The 22,957-nt window shown below is 40.4% G+C and overlaps 2 protein-coding genes across 2 annotated transcripts; both read left to right on the top strand.

The window, feature by feature from the left end:
• Positions 1-16,345: 16,345 nt before the first annotated feature.
• On the top strand, positions 16,346-16,885 carry SCP_1402510 (hypothetical protein; the record flags this gene model as incomplete). The annotated part of the gene is made up of 1 exon (XM_027763955.1): positions 16,346-16,885. One exon carries the CDS (start codon positions 16,346-16,348, stop codon positions 16,883-16,885), a length of 540 nt encoding a protein of 179 aa, XP_027619756.1.
• Positions 16,886-16,990: 105 nt separating this feature from the next.
• Positions 16,991-17,719, top strand: SCP_1402500 (hypothetical protein; the record flags this gene model as incomplete). Its single annotated transcript, XM_027763954.1, has 2 exons — positions 16,991-17,149; positions 17,216-17,719. 2 exons carry the CDS (start codon positions 16,991-16,993, stop codon positions 17,717-17,719), a joined length of 663 nt encoding a protein of 220 aa, XP_027619755.1.
• Positions 17,720-22,957: the final 5,238 nt, after the last annotated feature.

The following is a 22,957-nucleotide window of genomic DNA, read 5'->3' as shown; positions in this document are numbered from 1 at the left end:
ACAACTTGCTTCAGTTCCAGGTATGATTCATATGAAATGAGATTCTGGCAGGTGTATCTTATCTATTGGAGAATTTGAGGTACATAGAGCATCACAGCTAACAGTGATTTTACTATGGTAAGAAGCGGGTAACATAGGGCCCGAGAGAACAGGGGGTCAAGACAAGACAGGTGTCATACTCACCATTCCTTCCGCCCCACCATCCATACTCACTAGACCGAAGAAATTGACCTCCTCCTTATTAGCAAGTAAGCAGCATCATTAGTAAGCATGGTGGTACTGAAAGCAAGATAGCATACACCTTTATCCAAGTCAGCTGCACCTCTGGAAGAAACAACTCAGGTCAGTGATGCCACCCTCGATGTGCAGATGCTGAAGACCTTCCTGACCTGTGTGTATCAAAGGTCCTGTTAGGGCGCAGGTGGCGAGGATTTGCAGAGCAAATGTCAAGCAACTCCAGCAGGACTATGGAACAGGCAAAGGGGAGTACAGGAGCAAGTAATAAGCAACACACAAATTGTCGAAAGATTCACTAGATTCAAAATTCTCCCGAGTCCTACATAGTGATCATTGTTCTACACGGTCCTACATAGGGCTATATAGGTGCGTGAATCTACTGAGGCCTATATAGAAGTGGTAATCCTACAATAGAAAATGCACCTTTGCAGATGGTACATTGTGTACAAATATCTTATATGTTGTGAGTGTGTTATTTTCTGTGCATGTGACACTTATTCTTTTTGGGAAGGGTGTAAATGAGGATTTATTGTGTTGAACTGCAGTAGCTCATGCAAAGCAGTGGCCCACTCCCCACAAGTATAATCTTGGCCTTTTCATGTATGATATGTATGACTGCACCACAAGTAGGACCATCAATAAATGCAGGCAATTTCTTACTGTACTGCAGCCTAGTTATTTCATCTAACAGTTCCAAGTCTCAAAATTCTTGTCTTAAGTAGTTATGCCACCAGTAAGCTTTGCTGGATCAAATCCTCGCACAAGTATTGTACCGGCATATGTTGAACCTCGTGATAGACAGGTATAGATAGATTGATGTGTTTGTCAGTTCTGAAAATTACATACATTATCTGGAAGAGTTCTGCATTGAGAATTGAAGTCTGTCATTGCAAAGTTTGAAATCACTGCCACTTGATCTCGGCTTATATGCAGGTGTGCACTATTGGGCATTACACAGTCAGTTTCTTGTACTTGATGTGTAATAGGAACAACATTCAGAGGTAAGCCATCTAATTGAATAGAAGATGAAGGTGCAGTCAACTTTACAAAAAGAGCATTAAGAGTCATTTTATCTTGAGTAAGTAGTCATGACTTTCAGCCAACTACAATACCTTCAGCACCATTGATGACACCATATTCAGTGGCTTCATTATTCTTAATCATAACTGGCAGCCTAATAATAGGGACAATTTATCTGAATGATGGTTAATACAATAGTGTGGCAAGTTCCGGAGTTTTTCCTGCAAGTGTAGACTAATCTTATTTAATAACTGCTTAGAATCTACTGTAGCAGACTTCTTCTTTGACTTTCTCTTCTTATTACTAATGTGGTGTATCAAGTAATGAATGCTGTTGATAGCAAGCTAGATATATATAGACAGCAATGGTGATCAGCCGAAGAAGAAATAACATATCAGAGTGTGCTTGATGCAAAGACCAAAGTTAGTTTTATAGCAAGAAGCTAAGGCTGTGAAATGGGCAGAATTTGAAAATTCTGTTGATGCAATCCAAAAATGGGTCATGTTGACCTGCCTTTTTAATTTAGCACTTTGGGTTAGGTCTAACCAGGGTCAAACTAACACAACTTGCATAAATTGGGCTCAACAAAAGTGATACAGCAGCCATAAGAGGCTGGTGCATTATAGTGAGTGAAATAAGAGAAGCAAACAGTAATTCAAGATGTAAACCTCAGTAGTATTAAAATCTATGTGCCCACCACTTATAAGAATGATTCTCTTCGTGTCTCAGGAATTGAATTGTATCTCTAACTTGCTACTTACATGCATCCTGAACATTATTCACACAAAGGAGATATAGCACATCCCTCTCCTAATAAATGGTGAACCACGTTAAGATGATAAATCAGCAATTGATCCCTTAGTAAACATCCCATGGCAGGAACGATTCCTGAGGTCCTGTGTTCCTGCCTTTCTCTCATCATCTAATTGTTTTCACATACATTAATCATTTTGTATTACTCCTTAGTAGTTGATTACTTATGAAGAGTGATCCATTGCATAGCATTGTATTTTTATTTGATATATATTTAAAGGTTTCACCATTTGTATTTACTCAAAACAGTCACTTTAGGTGAAAATCTACTAAAATTTGATGTTATACTAATAAGTATAAAGAACTCAAGTCTTTCTTGTTAGGGTATACTTTTTTGAAGCTCTGAAACTCTGTTTTTATTTTAATTAGATTTATGTAAAAATTCATTTCATACAGATACCAAAAAGAAATAAAGTATTAGAATGACTTATAATATTATTTAGATACTCTGAGTATCATTAATAACTGCATTACAATATTTTAGTATGTTATTCATCTAATATTTTACTTACAAATATTTGGTAACAGTATTGCAACAGTCCAGCATGCCATTTATATGTCTATACAAAAAAGTTACAAAAAATGCTAGTGCTTTTTAAATGAAAGCATTATAATAGTTTATAATGCTATTTAATAATTGGTCTATTACTTAGTAATATATAGTAAGCTTCTAACAATATTATAATCTTGACTTACTTATAAGATGTTATCTGATCGTAGTTTATAAAAATCTTATAATTGTATATAAGAGTATGTGACACACTTCATAACAATAATATGTTATGTTATCACATAAGTCTTATACATACTCTATGTCGCCTACACTGGATGCAATTTCCGATAAGTTGGCAGGAGTATGCGAATGTTATTGGAAAGATGGAGTGAATAACTTTAGTGTAAGTGGCATGGCTTACAAGAGACTTATCTGAAAGTTATTTGAAACCTATTCCAAAGTAGAAATAACTTCATAATAAGTTTTTCATTTCTAGGATAACTTTCAGATAAGTCTCTCGTACGTAGTGCAACTTACACTCAATTTATTCACTCTATCTTTCAAATAACTTTTGCATAGTCTCCTCAACTTATTGGAAATTGCATTCAGTGCTATCAACTTTTCCCATTTAATATCAGTCAATAATTTAGTATAATGTAAATAATAATTTATTTTAGCTGCCTGATAATAGTCTAACATATTAATAAGTATCTCAGAGTAAAATTCTCAAAAATATGGCTTTAAAATCATCCTACTATGTCCTTTTATCAAAACTAAGAATGTTACTAAAAATTGTTAGTGCACCTCTCCTAAAAATCACCTTGAAAATTGCTTTAAAATGATACTACTATGTTGTTCAGCAAAAAGTATACAAAAACATTACTAAAAAGTGACTAGTATGCATTTTAAAAGACTAAGCTTCAAAATGGCTTCAAAATGATATTACTATGATGTTTTGCAAAATGTATATAACAACATTACTAAAAAGTGACTAGTATGCATTCTAAAAGAGTCGGTTAAAAAATGACTTCAAAATGATGCTACTATGTCATTTTATAAAATTGATATAAAAACATTACTAAAAGTGATTAGTATGCATGTTAAAAGACTTAGCTGAAAAATGACTTCAAAATAATATTTACTATGTTGTTTTGCAAAAAACGTATATAAAAACATTACCAAAAAGTGACTAGTATACATTCTAAAAGACTCAGCTGAAAAATAGCATCAAAATGATATTACTATATTATTTTATAAAATCTATATAAGAATATGACTAAAAAGTCATTAATATTTATTTTATAAGGATTACCTTAATAGCCTACAATGTCATGTACCTACTCCAAGATAACTATCTCATCAAAGTTTCTTAGAATTTTAGATTTTATAGTCATGCCATGATTTTTAAAATATTTCTATAAAATTTTCAAATTGTTTTCTATGTGTTTGCTCTAATAGGCACCTATTTGAAAGCAAAAATAAGTTGGGTCTTACATGACTCAAATCATTTTCATCATATAAAAAATGTCTAAAAGTATTATATATAGTCTACTATATCATCAGATTTCTAGTAGAACACCTAATACCAGTTTGTAAGTGTCTTATAGTAGTCTGACATACTACCTATTATTTTTAATAGAGGCCTTACAATGCCCTATAATGTGATCTGGTAATGTCTAGTAAGCTCCTACAATATCTTACCACATAGTTTACTAACTTGTAGCAAGTTGCTTAGTATTCAAATGACCTTATGATAGCCTGGTATGCCACCTAGCATTTATTTGTAAGGCCTTCTATTAGTCTGAAAGGCCACTTAGTATCAGTTTGTAGGAATCTTCCAACAATCTATAATGTCATTTACTAAATTCTAATATACTACCTAGAAATCATGAATAGTCTATTATATTCTCTACTGACTCCTAGTATGTGATATAATAATATCTAGTAAGCATTCTACAATATTCAACTATACTGAGTAGTATGAGTTTATAAGAGCCTTACAGTGATTTACGAATTTATCTACTGACTCTTAATATATATGAATTTCTACAAAACATGACACTAGAAATGGTTACAAATGTGCCTATAATCACTACAAAAAATGACTCTAGAAACTGTTACAAATATGCCTATAAGAATCACTACAAAAAATGACACTGAAAACTTTTACAAATGTGCCTATAACAATATATTAAAATGTATATAAGAAATTATTATTGTATACTCTACTAACTCCTAGTGTGCCATTTAATAATATGTAGTAAGTGTCCTACAACGCCCCACTATATATTGATAAGTTGTGTGGGTTGATAAAGGCTGTACTACTAAATAGTCTACAAAGTCGCCTACTGACTCTTAGTTCCGATTCCCTAAAGAATCGGTTATCAGTCTGTGCACGTATGGTGGTTGCTGACATAAAGTTGTACCCGCGCTGCATATAGTAATTTTCTCTTAGAATGGTTATCCGCTTTTTTTACTTTCCGTCTTTAGGCCACCCGATTCACTTCGGGTTTCCCGCTTCCTGTTCAAGATTTCTGCAACAGAAAGTCGGCCGGCATTCCTTGAAAGTTTATTTCCGATGAAAGACTGGAGGAGGACCGATGGCTAGGGGTGATTGTCTGCATCTCTGCACCCATCCTCTATCTTCTCGCAGCTGCATTCACTCTTCACGTAGATTCTGTATGCTGCATAGATGTGAGTGTGCCTGATACTTCCTCCCTCCTTCTCTCCCTTGCTGATATCGACACTTGCAGCTTTGGATTTATATCCTCTCCTCATCGTAGACAATAAACCAGCTACTGTGTGGCTCGTCGGAGAAGTCGACTCATCTTGATTCAAACTTCGCGGTGAACCCTTGGCCATTGTGAGCATCAAGATCAGTTCAAACACTTCAGATGTTTTGAAAGCATCACGCTTCCAGAGCACCGGGAGTGGAGAGTATGCTTCTGTATGTTGAATTTCTTCTTTTCAACAAATATTTGTTATTCATTGCTTTAAGGTGGAAGCCTTCCAAGACGTATTTGATGCCGACACCAAGTTCAGCCCCAGGAACACTATGAGACAGATGCATGCCACGGACATCCACAAAAATGATCTCGTCCTGGTCGAATGTAACATCACTCGTTGAAGGGTCGATGCTAAAGATAAGGCTTCATACGAGAAGGGCTGGACCAAGTGGCGGACAGGTTTCGAACTCGTCACTATAGCGCGTCTGTATGATGGGCCCCAGGAGATTAGAGCTGTTGTCCCACACACGGAAGTTTCATCATTCATCTAAATAGCCTCTATCTTATATGAGCCTGTGCTACTGCTTGTAATCTGCGCTACCTACATTTATTTTCTTCCCCACTATTCGCTTGCAGTGATTGCCACCGTAAATTTACATGGCTTGACTACGGGATTTTCTTGTATACTATTACTATGACTACCGCCTTATCACATGTCGCTCTCGCAGAAATTGATGCTGTGAATATACGTGGGGGGACTAGGGAATCGGACATAGCGTGCGAATGCAGCGCCGCTCACCCACAAGTATATTGTCTAGTAATGTTTAGCAAGTCAACAACACCCTACAATAGTGAGATATGTCATCTAGTGTCACTTTGTAAGATGCTTACAGTAAACCACTGACCACTGATTGATAAAGGCCTTACAGTAGCCTACAAAGTGTTATATTGACTCCTAGTATGTCTAGTAGTATTTAGTAAGCCTACTTCAATGCTTTATTATAATCTTAACGTTTCATGCGGCGGGAAACGTGACTCGCATGGCACGTGACACTACTGGCTTTAAGCACTTGTTACCACACTTATAGCCAAACTTGCCAGGCTTGTAGTTCACTCAATTCTGCTCAGATTTGGATGAACCATGTGGCCATTCTGACCGTATTTTCAAGCTGAATCTGATGGTGTTACTCTTAAAGTATCAGCTTCACTTGCTGGAGTGCTACAACTTATTTTCGCAGTTTTCTCTCACTTCTGCTTGTTACTACAATCAGTTTGAAAGACTGACTGTACTCAAGTTGTAGAATGATAACAATAGCCACTAAAAAGTTTGTAGTTAAATCCTAGACCTAACCCAGGACTAGGTGCAGCCCTCACATACAAAATGATATTGAAAAGTCATTCTCACACCTTGGGGAAAAAGTGCATGTCCTCCCAGAAGTTGGCAGAAGCCCTATTCCAAGAACAATTCCTTCATACCTCAGGAATTGTAATTCTCAAGATAGTACACCAGGACATTAGATGGTCAAAAGAGGTACCATACATAATTGAAAAGTCACTGAAAATTACACCTTTAAAACTTTTGGAGAAACCAAAGAAGAGATCCACTACAAAGGCTCCAGAAAGTAAGACACCAACTCGAGCAAAACATCGAGCTCTAGATTTAGTAAGCAGAACATTGAGCTCTAGATTTAGCCTGCTATGTAGCAGCTGCAGGAACAAAAAGCCTTGTTACTTTGAGTAATGATTCTGGTGCAGCATTTGGTACTGAGCATAAGCATAGTAAAGAAGCAGCAGGCTCTAAGTCAAAGAGACAGAAGGTTACAAGTGCTATAATATCAGAAAATCTGGCTTCACTGCAAGGCTTTATTTGGAATGCAGAAATATACAGTTGTGCCTATGACAGTCTCTTCTTGATCTTACATGCTGTGTGTACAACTTCACCTGAATGGCGGACAACTAATGTTCAGCAGCAGAATATTCACCTGCAGCTTTTTACATAAGTGTTTGATGATGTTAGAAAATTGACAATGGAGAATGCACATGACAGAATTAGACTCAGTTTGCACCAAGTTAATTTTGAGAAGTTTTTAGTAATAGGTACAGAAGGAACTGATATTTATGCATTATGTCAGGAGATGCTGAATCACTCTGAAGATATTCTGACTTGCACACTTATATGTGATCATTGTGATATAGAATTTGAGAGTAATACAAATGAACAAGTGATTTGGGACTGTAGCAAAGCAGTATGGAAAGATAGTCCATTCAAACTTAAGTCCTACAAGAATAGATCAAGCACAGACTGGCTGGATGCAATTTTTGTCAGATGCTCTGAGCATGTTTTTCTAACTGTGATAGTGCATTGCTTTATAATCTGAAATATGACTCTTTGCCAAATTTTTAGTGTTTCATCACCAACAGTCTGCAAATTAACTGGGAATCTGAGTTAGAATTGCAAGATCAGAAGTATAAACTTTGTGTTATAGTTTATTATGATAAGTTCCACTTTACTGCATGTAACATTACAACTGGGCAGACTTGTATACTAGAGGGACAAATAGTGAGTATGAATTCAACAGCACTCATCAAGAAACTGAAAATTCTCCAGATAGAGATCTTATCTCCTCTAACCTCCATCAGACCATGGAATGCTGAATGGAGATGCCATTTGCAAATGGAGATGCTCTCTCCATTTAGAGAATAGCAAATGATAAAATGCCCTACCACCTCATCAGATATCTGTTAGACACCCCTGAAAAAATCATCCCTGTCTTTTAGAGGTTGTAAAAGATCTGTTAAGAAAAAATTAGAGGGTTTGGCTCACTGCCTGAGGCTCACTATGCAAATTTGTGCTTGTCTGAAGGTAGAACATTGTGCTGTGCAAGAATAAGGTGGAAAAACTTGGGAGGTCTCTCTTACATTTTCCTTAGATGCATGATGTACTACTTTTAACTGCTTCCGGGTGACTATCACCTTGTCTGCATTGAAGAACAGTATTTTTCTCCAGAGATAGATCATGTGACTTGTCTCCATCAGCCCCATATGAAGATGCTATCTCTATATTGGTCAGCACAGAGTGGCAGGCTCTATATTATAGAGGGGGATCTCTATCACTTTGGGCCTCCACTAAGCATTATATGGACACTCTGAAGAAATTCTGAGTTTCTGATGCTAACAAAGCGTAAATCAAAGATTGGTTCTGTTGTAGTATATGTTAAAGCATAACTGTATTAGATTGTAATAGCGCAGAATGTATGTTTACTTATAAAAATGTATAACTGTAATACTTTTGAATAATAAGTAGTGCAGAGCACAGGTCCACATAACCTGCGCAGGTCACGGGTAAGGGTATCGACAGGTGCAGGTACGGGTCATAATCTTGTGACTCATGTGACCCATGGTATACCCACAGCCTTGAGCCACATCACTTTGTGGGTCATTGCACACCATTATCTAGCACGACCAAGGAGTGACATAACACAGGGCACAAGGCCCTGCAGGTATGTTTTCTTTATTTCCTACATTTGCTAATTCTTTCTACAAGGGCAACCTGGCAGGAGAGCCAGCACAGGGCTGGCTGCATCATACCTGACCCTCACTCACATATGCCGCTGTCATTGCACACACCACCCATACATGCCGCCCTCGCACATTGTCTGCACATGCTGCTGCCTGCCACTCAGCCCACCCGTGCATGTCTCCCTCATCACGATCACCACCTTTGTCCCCGAGCACGCATGCACACCACTGTCCACTTACGGGCCATGGCACGCACACCTATTTCCCACCTCAAAAGGGCGACAGCTGCTCGCCCTGTGTAAAGAGCCTTGATTCTTAGGCTCATCAGGGCTGCAGTGGACTCAATATATAGCCAGAAGTAGCTAAGACTGAGTGTGGATACAGCTAGATGGTAAGTGTAAAGGAAATAAAGCAACTTGCTTAGGTAAGTAGTGAGCAGTCCATAACGAGTAACAGTCATCAGAACTGACCTGTTACACCCTGCCCCACACTCAATGCACTCATAAACCATGGCTACCTTCTGTGCGATGGCAAGTGCATCACTCCTGCCACACTCACGTGCACCCTGCATGTGGGCTACCACCTCTCCACACTGCTCATGTAAGTCCTCACTCGCAGTGGATTCTTCCTCCTCAGCCAGCACCACATGCACATCTGCCTCACTGACCTCATGCGCCACAACTGCATTGAGCACAATGCGTACCTTGTCCACTCTGACATCACTCACCCTGATAAGTACACCCTACTGCATCCTGCACTGCACATGCTTATGACCCCCCTGATGTTGCCCACATGCTCATTGCATGCAACATGAGCTATGAGTGGTGGCTGCAGGCCGAGGTCTTGTATCAAGCACACCAACTCGTAGAATCATTTGATAAATAGAAATATATTTTTTAATCTTCTTCAAAATTGACTGGAGACCCATGAAGGATATCAAAACCCGCTAAGATCTGTGAGTACCTGTGCAAAACCCATACCTGAAGTGCGGGTATGATACTCTTGTGGGTATGGGTACAGGTATGCACTGGGATACCCGGGGGTATACCTGTGCTCTGCACTAATGATAAGTGCAAAAAAGAGACTAAACACATATATTAGAAGTGTAGGCCTGACAGATATTGAAATCAGGAAGTATGGCATCTCGCTTGAAATAATAGATAAATTAAATTCATTAGATTTGTTAAAGTTGTTGTCATAGTATTGCTGCATTGATATCAATGTTGATAAGTGCACTTGTTGCATGGGTGAATGATATTCTATTATGACAGAGATACAATGATGGATTATAAATGATGTTACAGGAATTTCGTAAGGTGTATTTTTCTATGTTCCTAGCAACATTTTGTTTGATAATATTGATTGGCTCAAAAAGGATAAATTGCTTCAGATTTGTGAGTGTCATAGTGTTGTAATGACATCTGACTGTTCCTTGCAAGAATTACGAGTTTGCTGATGACTCATATAGAAAGTGGACATTATTTGTGAGCATATAGTAGTGAACATGGGGTATCATGTGTAGGTGTTACAGATAAATTCGTAGAGAATTCTTCTGATGTGACATTGTTACTTTGCAGATACATTTGCTAAGTTCCATGGTTAACAAGATTAATGGGAGGCCATTAAAAACTTTGTTGAATATTCATTCTATAAGTTATCCTTCTGATGCTAGTGTTAGTGTCTTGCAGCACTTGCTGCAGAAGCATATACAAAATCTTCAAAAGGCAAGATCTCCAATTAACACTCGACAGTGATTATTACAATAAAAGGAGAATGAAAATTTGAAATCTGAATTGTGAAGACATGAAATTCACAATCTATGTACATTTACTTGCGCATGTTGTATGGAAGCGATACTAGTAAAACTTTGGAATACTATGTAATTGCAAGATTTATCTTTGCATTTGCTCTGATTTGATGAATTCAATTTGATATGTCCAGTATTCAACTTCAACGAAATAGAAGTATGTAATGCTCTTTTGAATCCTGCAGGATTTGTTATTGATGAATAGCAAGAGATGTTTCGAAGTGTGCAGTTGCATCTAGAATGTGCACAATTTCTTAGACATAAAAAATTGCCTCCTCTTGCACTTACTAATAAAACTTATATAGAAGCATTACTTCCAACAAAGCTATGAGATTTTAGTTGTATTGAGGAAGCAATAATCTCTCATGCACAAGCAAAGTGCTGGATTATTCAATTGAAAGAAGATAATCATGACATCACATTACTAAATGCACTTAGGGTATCTCCCAACTCAGTCTCTTAGGTTGAACTTAATCACTAAAGAGTTGTACCTAAGAGGCTTTTTTGGCACGGTCTCCCAGATCCTTTTTTTAGAGTCCTGGTCCAATCTTGGGAGAGCCCTAGGCCTGGCTCATTCCAGGGCTGGGAAGTATATTTTGAAACTTGGGAACAGAAAATGGACCAGTTTTGTTCCATAGTTTTTTCTTATCTCATGGGCTTCCCTGTATATTGTCACATATCACACAGTGCTAGTGTGCTATTATGGGACATTTCAGTGTGGGGATATCATATCATTGAGCCTTATTTTTTGTACATTATATTGTAGGGTTTAGTTTATTTTATTTTATTAAAAGACATTCAGTAGTGGGCCTTCAGTATTAACACAGCAAATGGACAATATGCTCACTCACATTCTTCATTATGAGTGTCTTTCACTTTTATACTTTTATATTTTGGGGCTTTGGGAGGTCACAATCATAGATTATCCCAAAGTCAAGATAAGATGGTCCAATGCTCCCAGAGAATGTCCCAAGCTGAGATCTCTTTAGATAAATAATTTATTATAGTATTATAGTTTGCTTTTCTACAGTAGTAGATTACTTTAAATTTATAACCTAAGCAGTATATCTTTAAGTAATATCAGTTAAGCTTATATAAAATAGTGATTAAACATTACATCTACTAATATACAAATAGTTACAGAAACATTCAAAATAATAGAAGATATACATTTTATAAAATGACAGACATGTAACATGTTTCAATATAAAACTTGCATAACTAATGCAATACTCTAGATATTGAGCTTGGCAAGCAGAGCAATTCAAGGCCAAGGTCAACAATAAGGCGATAAAAGCCAAGGCCAAAGCTGCCAAGGCTGCGTGTGCCAGAGCTCATCTTTATGGTGAAGCTTATGAGTTGGACTTCACATGCGCTGGAGATCAGGAAGAAGTTGATGCTGAGGGATTCAAGGCTGAGACAATAGGCTCATCCCTTTCTCTGCGAATAGGAGACCCATCTGGCATTATTAATTTGCCATTTATGTCACATTTTATTGTCCCTTTATTCAAAAGGTTAATAATCTCTGGACAATAATTCATGGAGTGCCCTTTCTTCCCGCAACCATAACAGGTCATTTCTCCACACGACAATGGTTTATTGTCTGCCATTGTTGCAGGGGGTCCTCCTGTATGCACAATGGGTAATGAAGTGGATTTTCCTGGCCTCCTAGGATGTTGTACAATTTGTACAATATCCTTATTCAACTTGTATGCTCTGTAAAACAGAGTAGAGTAGTTAGGATCATCCAATGATAATGTCTGAAGTTTTCTAATAATTGTTTCTACTTCATCAAATTCTTTAGTTGCTGTTTCCTCATCTTGTAATGCACACAGGCACACATGCACCTTATGGCCTGACTCCATCTTGCGCTTCTTCTTTCTCTTGCCTTTTTCAGATTTATTTCAGAGCTTGAAGTCTTCTTTGGTTGTTTCTTGGAACTCTTCTTATATCTAGAAAATTCATCGTCACTATTTTCTGACTCAGCAGAATCTGAATCAGAGTATGTACCATCTTCAGAATCAGATTGGTCTTGATCATGATCAGAATCTGACTCAGATTCATCAGCATCAAATTTAGCATGGTGAAACATGTCCTCCAAAGACTTTAACATGTTTGCAACAGTAAAGGGCTTTGTTAAATCATGGGCAGGGTTAATTCACAGTACACGTGATTCAATTCTTGGCCTAAGGGTCCTAGGTAACCCTTTCCAAAATGCCTTGTTATAAGTGTCTTCATCTATCATACTCTTCTCCTTTAGCCATTCAGCAATACACTGAAATCCACATAGTAGAAACGTACTGTAGAAAGTGAGTGAATAGAGGAATGACGTGCTGTACGACAAAAATCCTTAAGGTCAGTACGCTTGAATTGTCTTTCATTCCTTTCTAAATCATAAATCATCAAAATTTCTGCCTTGAGATTATCCCAGTTAGGAGTCTTGTAGTCAGAGAGAGTTTCTATTACCTCTCGCACTGCTCAACTACAATATCGGCAAATTGTTTTACACTTTAATTCATTATCAGTTACCTGATTAAAGGACAGTAGGGCATCATAGTCTTCCAGAAAATCCTTAACTTGGGATGACTGATCTTTAAAAGTCCTGGGAGCTTGTTTTCCTCCACGCACAGGCATATCATGAACTGAGTGACTCTTAGACATGGTGGAAGAACTGGTTAATAGGGTGGTGGTGGGAACTGAATTGGGGTTAGTGGACAAGGTGATGGCGGATTGTATGACTGCTGTGGCTGTGGGTGCTGTTGATGGTGGATTGGACGCTGTGGCTGCTGGTGTTACTGAGGTCACTCTGAACATAGTGGGTACTGGTGCTGGTACTGAGGCTGAGGCTGATAAACTGACTGATAAGGGGTTACTGAAACTGGTAGAACCTGAATTGAAAATGGAGGTGTTGAGATTATTTGAGAAGTTACCAGACAGGGATGATATACTGGCACTTGATAATTCTGAGGTGGATGTAGGTGACTGTGATGATGGCACGTTGGGCAAGTGGGAATGGTGAAAGTAAAGGGAGTATTATGAGAATAGTATGTGATCCGATAAGCAAGGAAACTACCCCTCACAGTGGGCTCCAGTTTGACAGATGAGAATTGGCACTGGACTTGAACAAAGTCGGGAAATATTCCTCAGTGTATTTGATGTAGTAATCACTTGGTTACCTGGTAGTAATCAAGTGTGACAGAGTGTGTGTGAGTAAGAGGGAAAGACTGTCTTGTAATAAGGCAGAGAGTATGACCGAGTAATAAGTGACCAAGTGACAGATGACCGAGTTATGACTTGCTTGATGCCTATAATGCTATGCCTGAATAACACTGTATTCAGGTAAGTATGAACTTGAGTATATACCAACTAGTGACTACTGAGGTGAGAAGAATGTCCTATACCTTTAGGACAACAGGTTTCCTCTGGAAGTCCAAGTGGGCTTCCAGAGTTTATATACTAAAGAAGGTGGGAAAATCTAAATAATAGAAAGGCACCTTAAATAGAAATAACAATAGAAAATGTGATAATAGGAGTCTGAGTCATAACAATAAGAAATAACTCTGGATAAAACAAAAGAGAGTGGGGGATAATAAAAATAATAAAGACAATAGAAACCTACCTTGCTATTGTCCTTCTAAGTGTCAGACATTAGGCAGCAAAAATGACCAAGCACTTTAGTGACTAAAACAGACAGTGCAAGCAAGCAGTGGTGAATACTTGAGCATAATATATGAACACACGTGAGTGGAGGGGTCGAGCAAGTGTGCTAGCAAGTACAAAGAAACTTCCTCATCAATTCTAGACTCGCAATGTTCCCTTCCCTCTCATAAAACCCAGCTTGCACAGTCAAACTTTATCTCATTTACTGCAGAAACCATGGCTTGCATTTCTGACACTAAATCTGACATCCTTGTTATGCCTGCTGAGTGCTCTTCCAAGTCCACCAAGGGAGCGCACAAGGAGTGCTTTGAAGGTGTGTTCCCTCCTGCCAAGCCTAGTTGGGCTTGGAGACTTGATGACAAAGCTGACAAAGCTAAAGCAGATAAGACTAAAGTGGATAAACCCCTGGAACCCCGCCCAATTATTATTCAGCCCTCTCAGTTTGATCCCGAGGATGATGATGTTATTATGGAAGATGAAACCCCAGAAAAGCCGAAGAAGTCTCGTAAGTCATCATCAGTTCCTATGAAAACTCCAGCTAATAAGGAAGCAGAGCCTGATAAATTGGAGAAGCTGTGGAAATACCTTCCTACTCAATTTGCTCTTTCAGGTCAGGTTCAGCCTGCGGCAGTACTTAATAAAATATTGAGTACTTCTATTACAATTTTGATAGGTAAGGTAATTGGCTCCTCAAGAGAGATTTCTAATTATTTATGGGAAATTATTAAGTACAAACGGGCACCCGTGGAGCCTGACAATAATATGGTGGCAAGTACTATTATTATGTGGAATTGGCACACACTTATTCAATTTTCTATTGATTGCGACGGGCGCCAGATCGAGGCTATTGTTGACACTGGCTCTGTGTTAAACATCGTACACTCGTGGGTATGGAAAGACAAGATTCAATGACCTCTTAGCTGCAGCTACCGAATTACCATAAAGGATGCAAATGGTGGCAAAGGAGATCTCCTCAGCTTAGTCCAGCAAGTCCCGCTGCAGTACAGTGTGGTCACCACTTGGGCCAATCTCTACGTCGCTGACCACATCCCATTCGACCTTCTCCTCAGCTGGCTGTGGCAGCACAACAACCAGGTCACCATCGATAAATGACCCGACAGAACTTATCTCATTTTCAAGAGTCCACACTCCTCCAACAGGGAGCACGAACTTCTCGTGACTCTGAAGCACCTCCTTAACTTCGAACCCCATTTGCACATTGTAGAGTCCAACTCGGCAGACTCTTTTCTCATTTCGGCACTGGAACCTAGTACTCATATTATTGATACCTCAATTCTACCCACGGAGACTCTCGCACCCGCTGACTGAAACCCCGAGCCCACACTCTCAAATCTTAATGAATGCTATCGCACAGGAATCTATCACGGTGATGCCTATTCATGTTCATTCGGATATTTGCAGGGCAGTCGCTATGAGCACTGGTACATACTCAACATGACGCTCTCCGGCAAAGTGTTTGGGCCTTCCAGAATTTACTCTAGTCATGGACATGCCTTCGAGCATGAAGGGCACTCTTTCATTCAATTTTTCCCACACAACTACACTAACCGTGATTGGCTGGGCACAGCATCAGTCAATGACATCGACCTCCCGAATCTCGAATATCCCGTCACGCGCGAAGAAGATACCTCCATTACAGATATAGGTCTAATAGCACTCCCACCTTAGAGATTGCCAATGGAAGCCACATTTATCAATGACCCCGTGCCTCGCAGGATTGGTCTTGACAGTACCGCGAACCCCTTGCCCTTCAATGCGACATTCAACGTGACAAAATTGGTGCCTTCATCGAGCTCAGTAAGGATTTTTGAAGCAATTATTAACTCTCATGCACCAAATGTGGCACGCACTGACATATTTCATTCCCTTCAGGCCCCAAGGACATGTGATCCTCATCGTCTCCTGAAGACGGTTGTACAAGATGACTGTATCATTATGATCGCCACAGATTCCTCTGCCCCAGTCACTCCTTGACATTGGGACAGTCTCTCACAGCAATCGCATCATCAGGCTGATGCAGCATCCCATGAATGCAATGACGGCACCATCATGCACGACACACATCGTTCTCCCTCCTTGTCGACATTTTTGTGCTCTTCGGATTACTTTACTCCTGTTTTTAACCCTTCTCAATCTGGTCTCGAAGAATCTGAGCTTGGTAATACCCTCCAAAATGACACTAACGGCATTCTTAAAACTTCTCGAGTGTCCACAGCTCTCCTGGTCCATTGCATGACCCCTCTTGACAATTCGGCACACATGGTGAACCCCGACAGCCTCCAGGATGCGAACAGCGACGACGCCAAGTGCACAAAGTACGCACAATGTCCCAGGCCTGTCTACTTATACAATGCCTTCCCCTCTGAATCTAACGCCCTGGGTGTTGTCATGGAGACCCACACAGGAGATACTGGAGGAAAAGACGAGCAAGTAGATACAGGCTGCGAGGATGCAGTAGCAGTCCTCGACACCTATAGACTGACGCTGCTCGTCGAACATGCGATTTTTGCCATCGATGACAACACAATTCTAGGTGGCCCGCATGTTTTTGCAGATACCACATTAACATGTGCACAGGTGGATTTCTAACGCCACAACTCCGGACGTGAATACCAGGCCACTGAGAACGCAAACGTTAATGACGCCAAGTGCAGGGATATTGCGCAGTGTCCGTGGCCCACATCTTCATACGACATGCTCCTTTGCAAGTCGAACGTCCCCAACATTCCCATGAAAACTCACAGTCGAGAGAACGACAGACAGGACAAGGAAGATACAGGCCATGTCGATGCAGCTGCGATTGTCGAGGCCTACGGAATCCCGCCGCTCATTGAGCGTGTGGCTCCAGAGAATGTGAGCACACACATGGACTCCACAGACATGTAAGCACTTACAGTCAACCTGGATATGCATATGCAGGAGAACAATGCACCTCAGGAACTATGCGACACATGGCAGGAGATCGGGACCATGAACGTCAATGCCGAGAGCGCGATGGATGTGGAATATGCAATCCTCACCTTACAGCTCGAAATGACGATGAACAGCACAGATGTGCTCATTTGTAACGCAGAACCTTTGGCAGATAAAAAGATGGAATCTGGAGACCTTACAACAGGATTTAAGCAGTTGCTTTACAGTACCCCCCTTCACTTCATCGACAATTTGGTCTACAACATGCACATCGACCGTGCGAACGGCCCCTCTTCGTTGATCGACATGTGCCCAACGGCGTTCATTTTTCTCTCACATCTGGACCTCGCAGATATCCCTGTGACCCTACCCCTATCATATTCCCCATCCCCCGAGTACATGCCATCATCACCTGTCTACATTCCCTCATCACCGGTCCTCTCGTTGCCCCCGTCACCTTCATCATCGGTGTGCACATGCACGTGCGAGGCTGACTGCCATGCAGTGTGAGCATACAATCACCCACTTCCGCTTCCTCATTCCACTCTCTCTGTCACCCATGACCCCAACACTCGTATGTGCAGGCCAATGCACCTGCCTGGCTCCTATGCGTGCTGTGCATCTCCAGACTCATATGATGGCGACGATGACTTACCAGGTTTAGTAATGTCATGGGGGCCAGTCGTGCCACCGTACATCCGGTTCATCGTCCAGTGGCTAGGCCTTCACAAGGGCTCAAGTCAATTGTGAGGGGTCCGACCTCCAGTCATAGCGATGACCAGAGGTCGGCCCATTGGAGCAGTCTTATGAATGCTTGGCCACTGTCTGCAGACCAAGGTCGATCTGTCGCACAAATGTAGATGGTAAAACTGGTTGATGTGTAACCAGGACAAGATGGGGACTCCAGCTTGTCCTGTTGGTCTTATATATAAGTACAGGCGTCTGTCTACCTGTAATACTAGAACTACAATTGGTCCATCAGTATCAATACAAGGGCACAGGGTTCGTACGCCTGTCCCATGGTCGTGAGAATGCTGAGTCAGTCATGACTCTGCGTGAGAGACAATCTGTCCATATGGGGATAAGGTCATGCTGCAAAGACAAGGCAGCAGCGAGGTCGTCGTGCATCTAGTGCATGTATCAGGGTCTGGGGCCATGCTCATGAGGTCCGGTATCTGTATCGTAAAGGTAAGGCAGAGGTGAGGTGCACATGCCTTTGTCATGTGTGTGATAGGAAGAGGATCTAAGCCTGGATCTCGTACATGAGGTAAACATGCCTTGAGCACAAGGCGCATATCATCAGATGATCTTGTAGATCTGGTACAGCCCTAAGATAAGGGTTCTGGATAGATAAGCATGATGACCATGATGATGTCATGGTCACGTGGTCAGTCTAGGCAATGTGATGTCATTGTCACATGATCGGTAAAGGTAGAGGCGGAAGTCGTCCGCGCGTTTCTCAAAGAGGAGCTTTGTAACAAGTAAGTGTCTTGCATGGTAACGACAGTAGTGATAGCGAATCAGACATGGACCTTGCAGACAATGCGGACAACGATGATAACCACATACAGTCAGAATGTGAGCATGAAGACTTGATGCATGAGCACATCGAGGCCATGTGCAATGTCACCAAAGAAGTCATTGAATATGTAAGTCCTGCTTTTTCAGTACATTCCTTTCACGACTAATTCTAGCAGATTCGGAACACCACATTTTAGGGAGCAGGACCCTCCATCAAGCACTATGCACTATTTTCCTTTACCTGTAGCTACCCGCGGCCCTTCGTCACTAAGTATACCCAGCCCTATGTCTGATATGTTATCAACCCCCACTCATTCTCTGTGTATGTCACCTCTAAATCCCTTCAACAGGAATTATATACCTATGGTCTCTTATGTAACTATGTCATGTACCACTACCTCAGAAACTCCCAATATACCTTCTGCTGGTCAGCCTTATTTAAATAGTGTGCCATTGGAATTCGAAGCATACAAACCAGTCAATAGAAAGGTAAGGCCAGTACAAGGAGTATTTCCAGAGGATGTATGTGTATGTGTACTGCAGCGCTTCCCTAAGAATCTATTGGACTCACTTACAGAGTTATCTAAGGTTCCACCTGAATTTATCTCTACCGCAAAGCTTATTGTGGAGAGAGTTGAATTAATGGACATCAATAAAGATAAATTTCTTTAGCCAGAGGAACAAAAGCTCTTTAAACATATTCTCAAGCTTAATGAAAAGACACTTGCTTTTGGCGAAGAAGACAGAGGTACATTTCGCAAAGATTATTTTACTCCTTATATTATACCAGTCACACTGCATATACCATGGGCCTATCCTAACATCCCTATCCCCCCAGGAATTAAGGAAAAGGTAGTTGCACTTCTTCAAGATAAGATTGCAGCTGGCATTTATGAACCTAGTCAATCATCTTATTGATCACGATAGTTCTGCATAATCAAGAAGAGCGGTAAACTGCAGATCGTCCATGATCTACAGCCACTTAATCGGGTAACTATTCGAGATGCAGGTGTCCCGCCCATCCTGGATGATTTTGTAGAACTCTTTGCAGGATGCGCCTGCTACACAGTGTTTGATTTATTTTCCGGATTTGATGCATGCAAGATTGATCCTAAAAGTCGTGACCTAACATCATTCCTAACACCACTCAGTTTATTACAACTTACTTGTATGCTTCAAGACTTCATCAACTCTCCTTCAGAATTTCAGAATTGTATGGTTTTTATTTTACAAGATGAGATCCCCCATGTCGCGAATGTTTTTATCAATGATTCACCCATCCACGGACCAAAAACTATATATATACAAGAAAATGGAGAGCCGGAGACATTACCAGAAAGCCCAGGAATTAGGCAATTTATATGGGAACATGCAGTTGATGTACATAGGATTATGCATTGTATAGAACATGCAGGTGCTACCTTCTCTGCTTTTAAGACTCAATTATGTAAACCCCATGCAGTTATAGTTAGACAGACATGCACCCCAGAAGGATGACTTCCAGAAAATTCAAAGTAAACAAAATTCTTACCTGGCCAGTTTTAAAGACTGCAAAGGATGTGCAGAGATTTTTAGGATTATATGGTATAGTGCGCATTTGAATAAAGGACTACTCCAAAATTGCACGACTGCTAACTGAACTAACATGGAAGAATGCTGAATTTGTATGGGATGATAGGCGACAAGAAGCATTTGATTGCTTGAAGGATCTTATTACATCTGCACCTGCCTTACACCCTATTAATTATTCATTGGACCGACCTGTCTATATATCCATAGACTCTAGTGTTATCGCAGTCAGTTTTATCTTGTCGCAGGATGATGAACAAGGCAGATGGAGACCAGCTCGCTATGGCTCTCTGCCTTTTAATAAGTGCGAGTCCAGATATAGTCAGCCCAAGTTGGAGCTATATGGATGCTATAGAGCCATGCGACACTGGAGACTTTATTTACCAGGTATCAAGAACTTGATTCTGGAAGTTGATGCCAAGTACATTAAAGACATGCTGAATAATCCAGATCTTCAGCCGAATGCCGTGATCAATCAGTGGATTCAGGGCATTTTGCTATTTACCTTTGAATTGCGACATGTGCCTGCTGATAAGCATCGTGGACTGGATGCTCTCTCACATTGTGAACCAACAGAAGAAGAATTGGCAGAAGTTCCTGAGTCAGATGATTGGTTGGATGAGATAGCACTTCTATCTCTGTATCTTAATCATGTGACCAAGTCGGATCAAACCCTGGTTCACCAGTTACCCTCATCACTAGCAGTGAATTCCAAGCAAGAGGAGACATTGCGAAATATCAGACATTTCCTCCAGACTCTACAGACACCAGACTTCTTTAACATTCAAGCCAAGTGAAGATTTATTAGATGTGCAGGACAGTTTTTTATGAAAGGCGGATCTATGTTCAAGCAAAAATGTGATCACACTCCTTTATTGGTTATATTAGACAAGGATCATAGGATCTCTATACTAACACATGCACATGAAGAACTAGGTCATAGGGGAGTTTATGGAGTATTTTATCATCTTCGCGACCATTTCTTCTGGTCTCATTTATTTCAAGATATAAAACACCATATCAGTACATGCCACCAATGCCAATTATGAAGTCCAAAAAGGGTAGAGGAATCTCTCACTATACGCACACCAGCAACTATATTTTCCAAGATTTATCTTAACATTATGTTTATGCCACCAGCTTGAGAATATTGCTACATTGTTGCTGCGAGAGATGATTTGACACATGCAGCAGAAGGACGGGCCTTAAAGAAATCTAATTCCAAGGAGTTAGTGAGATTCTTCTGGGAGGAAATCATATGCCACTATGGACATATTACAGAGGTTGTAACAGATAATGGTTCAGAAGTGGCTGGAGCCTTCGAGAAGCTTTTGCAAAGATATGGTATTCCACAAATCACAATTTCTCTCTACAACAAGCATGTGAATGGGCTAGTCGAACAAGGTCATTTTGTAATACGTGAGGAAATACTCAAAGATGCGAAGAAGAATCTCAAGTCCTGGCCAGACAAAGTACACCATGCATTCTTTGCAGACAGAATTACCATCAGGTGCTCAACAGGATTTAGCCCCTTCTATTTGTTGCATGGCGTAGACCCAGTGTTGCCATTTGATCTCACAGAGGTGACCTTTATGATAAGTGGATAAACATCTGGACTTTCATCATCTGACCTTCTTGCACTGCACATCAGACAATTAGAAAAGCAGCCAGAGGATATCGCACGGGCAGCAGCTGCGATCAAATGGTGTAGATTGCACTCGAAGCATCAGTTTGAAAAGCAGTTCAAACATAGCCTCTGGTGGAAAGTATTGAAGCCAGGAGACTTAGTACTGATGCGTAACACAAGGTGAGATGCCGGTCTGACAGACAAGTATAGCCAGAGGTATTTTGGGCCATATCAGATATGACAAAGGCAACGTGGAGAATCATATGTGTTGCAGGAATTAGATGAAACAGTTCTTAGACGTGCAGTTGCAGCATTTTGATTACTCCCATACCTGCCACGTGTACCATCCAATCTGGATCTGAAAGATCTAGATTCAGATGGATCCAGCAATTCTGATCACTCAGATATATCCTCAGATTCAGATTCCTCTGATGACTGGTTGCCAACGTAAACATGGTCACATGCTTGCACATCATTTTTTGGTCTTTGCTGCATATCTCCTCAGTTGAAAAGCAACCCCTACACATCTTATTTCTCACCTTGCTATTGTGCTTCCAACTGCTATCTTTGTCATTATGTTGTGCTACTCTCAGCCCACTCTGCTGTTCCCCCCTTATGAACCTTCTACCTATCTTACTGCCATCTCTTCTGATCTGCACATCATTGCTGGAGACTTTGATTACCTGCATCCCCAGATTAAGACTCTGAATCTCTATGTGCACTCATCTCTGATGAAAAACCCTTCTATCTCGAGTATAGCAAGCCGACTGACTACCTACTTTCTCTGAAGCTCGCTTTCTCCAACAATGCACGCTTCGACTTATATAATTGGGCAGTTATACACCCAGTCATTGGGTCATTCTTTTTGGGAACAATCGACAAGATTTTGGGTGAAGAAAAAGTTCAGATTGGAGGATGGATGATGTTGAAGACAGTCAGAGAGGAGGAGTATAGAACAATAGTCTTTGAGCCCATCATGGTGACTATTGATGTTACCTACCTCAACATCCCCTTTCTTGAACGCTTTGCCT

Source organism: Sparassis crispa (assembly GCF_003851025.1).
Source record: "Sparassis crispa DNA, contig_000013F, whole genome shotgun sequence".
Lineage (NCBI taxonomy): Eukaryota > Fungi > Basidiomycota > Agaricomycetes > Polyporales > Sparassidaceae > Sparassis > Sparassis crispa.
This window is presented reverse-complemented; position numbering and strand designations above follow the sequence as displayed.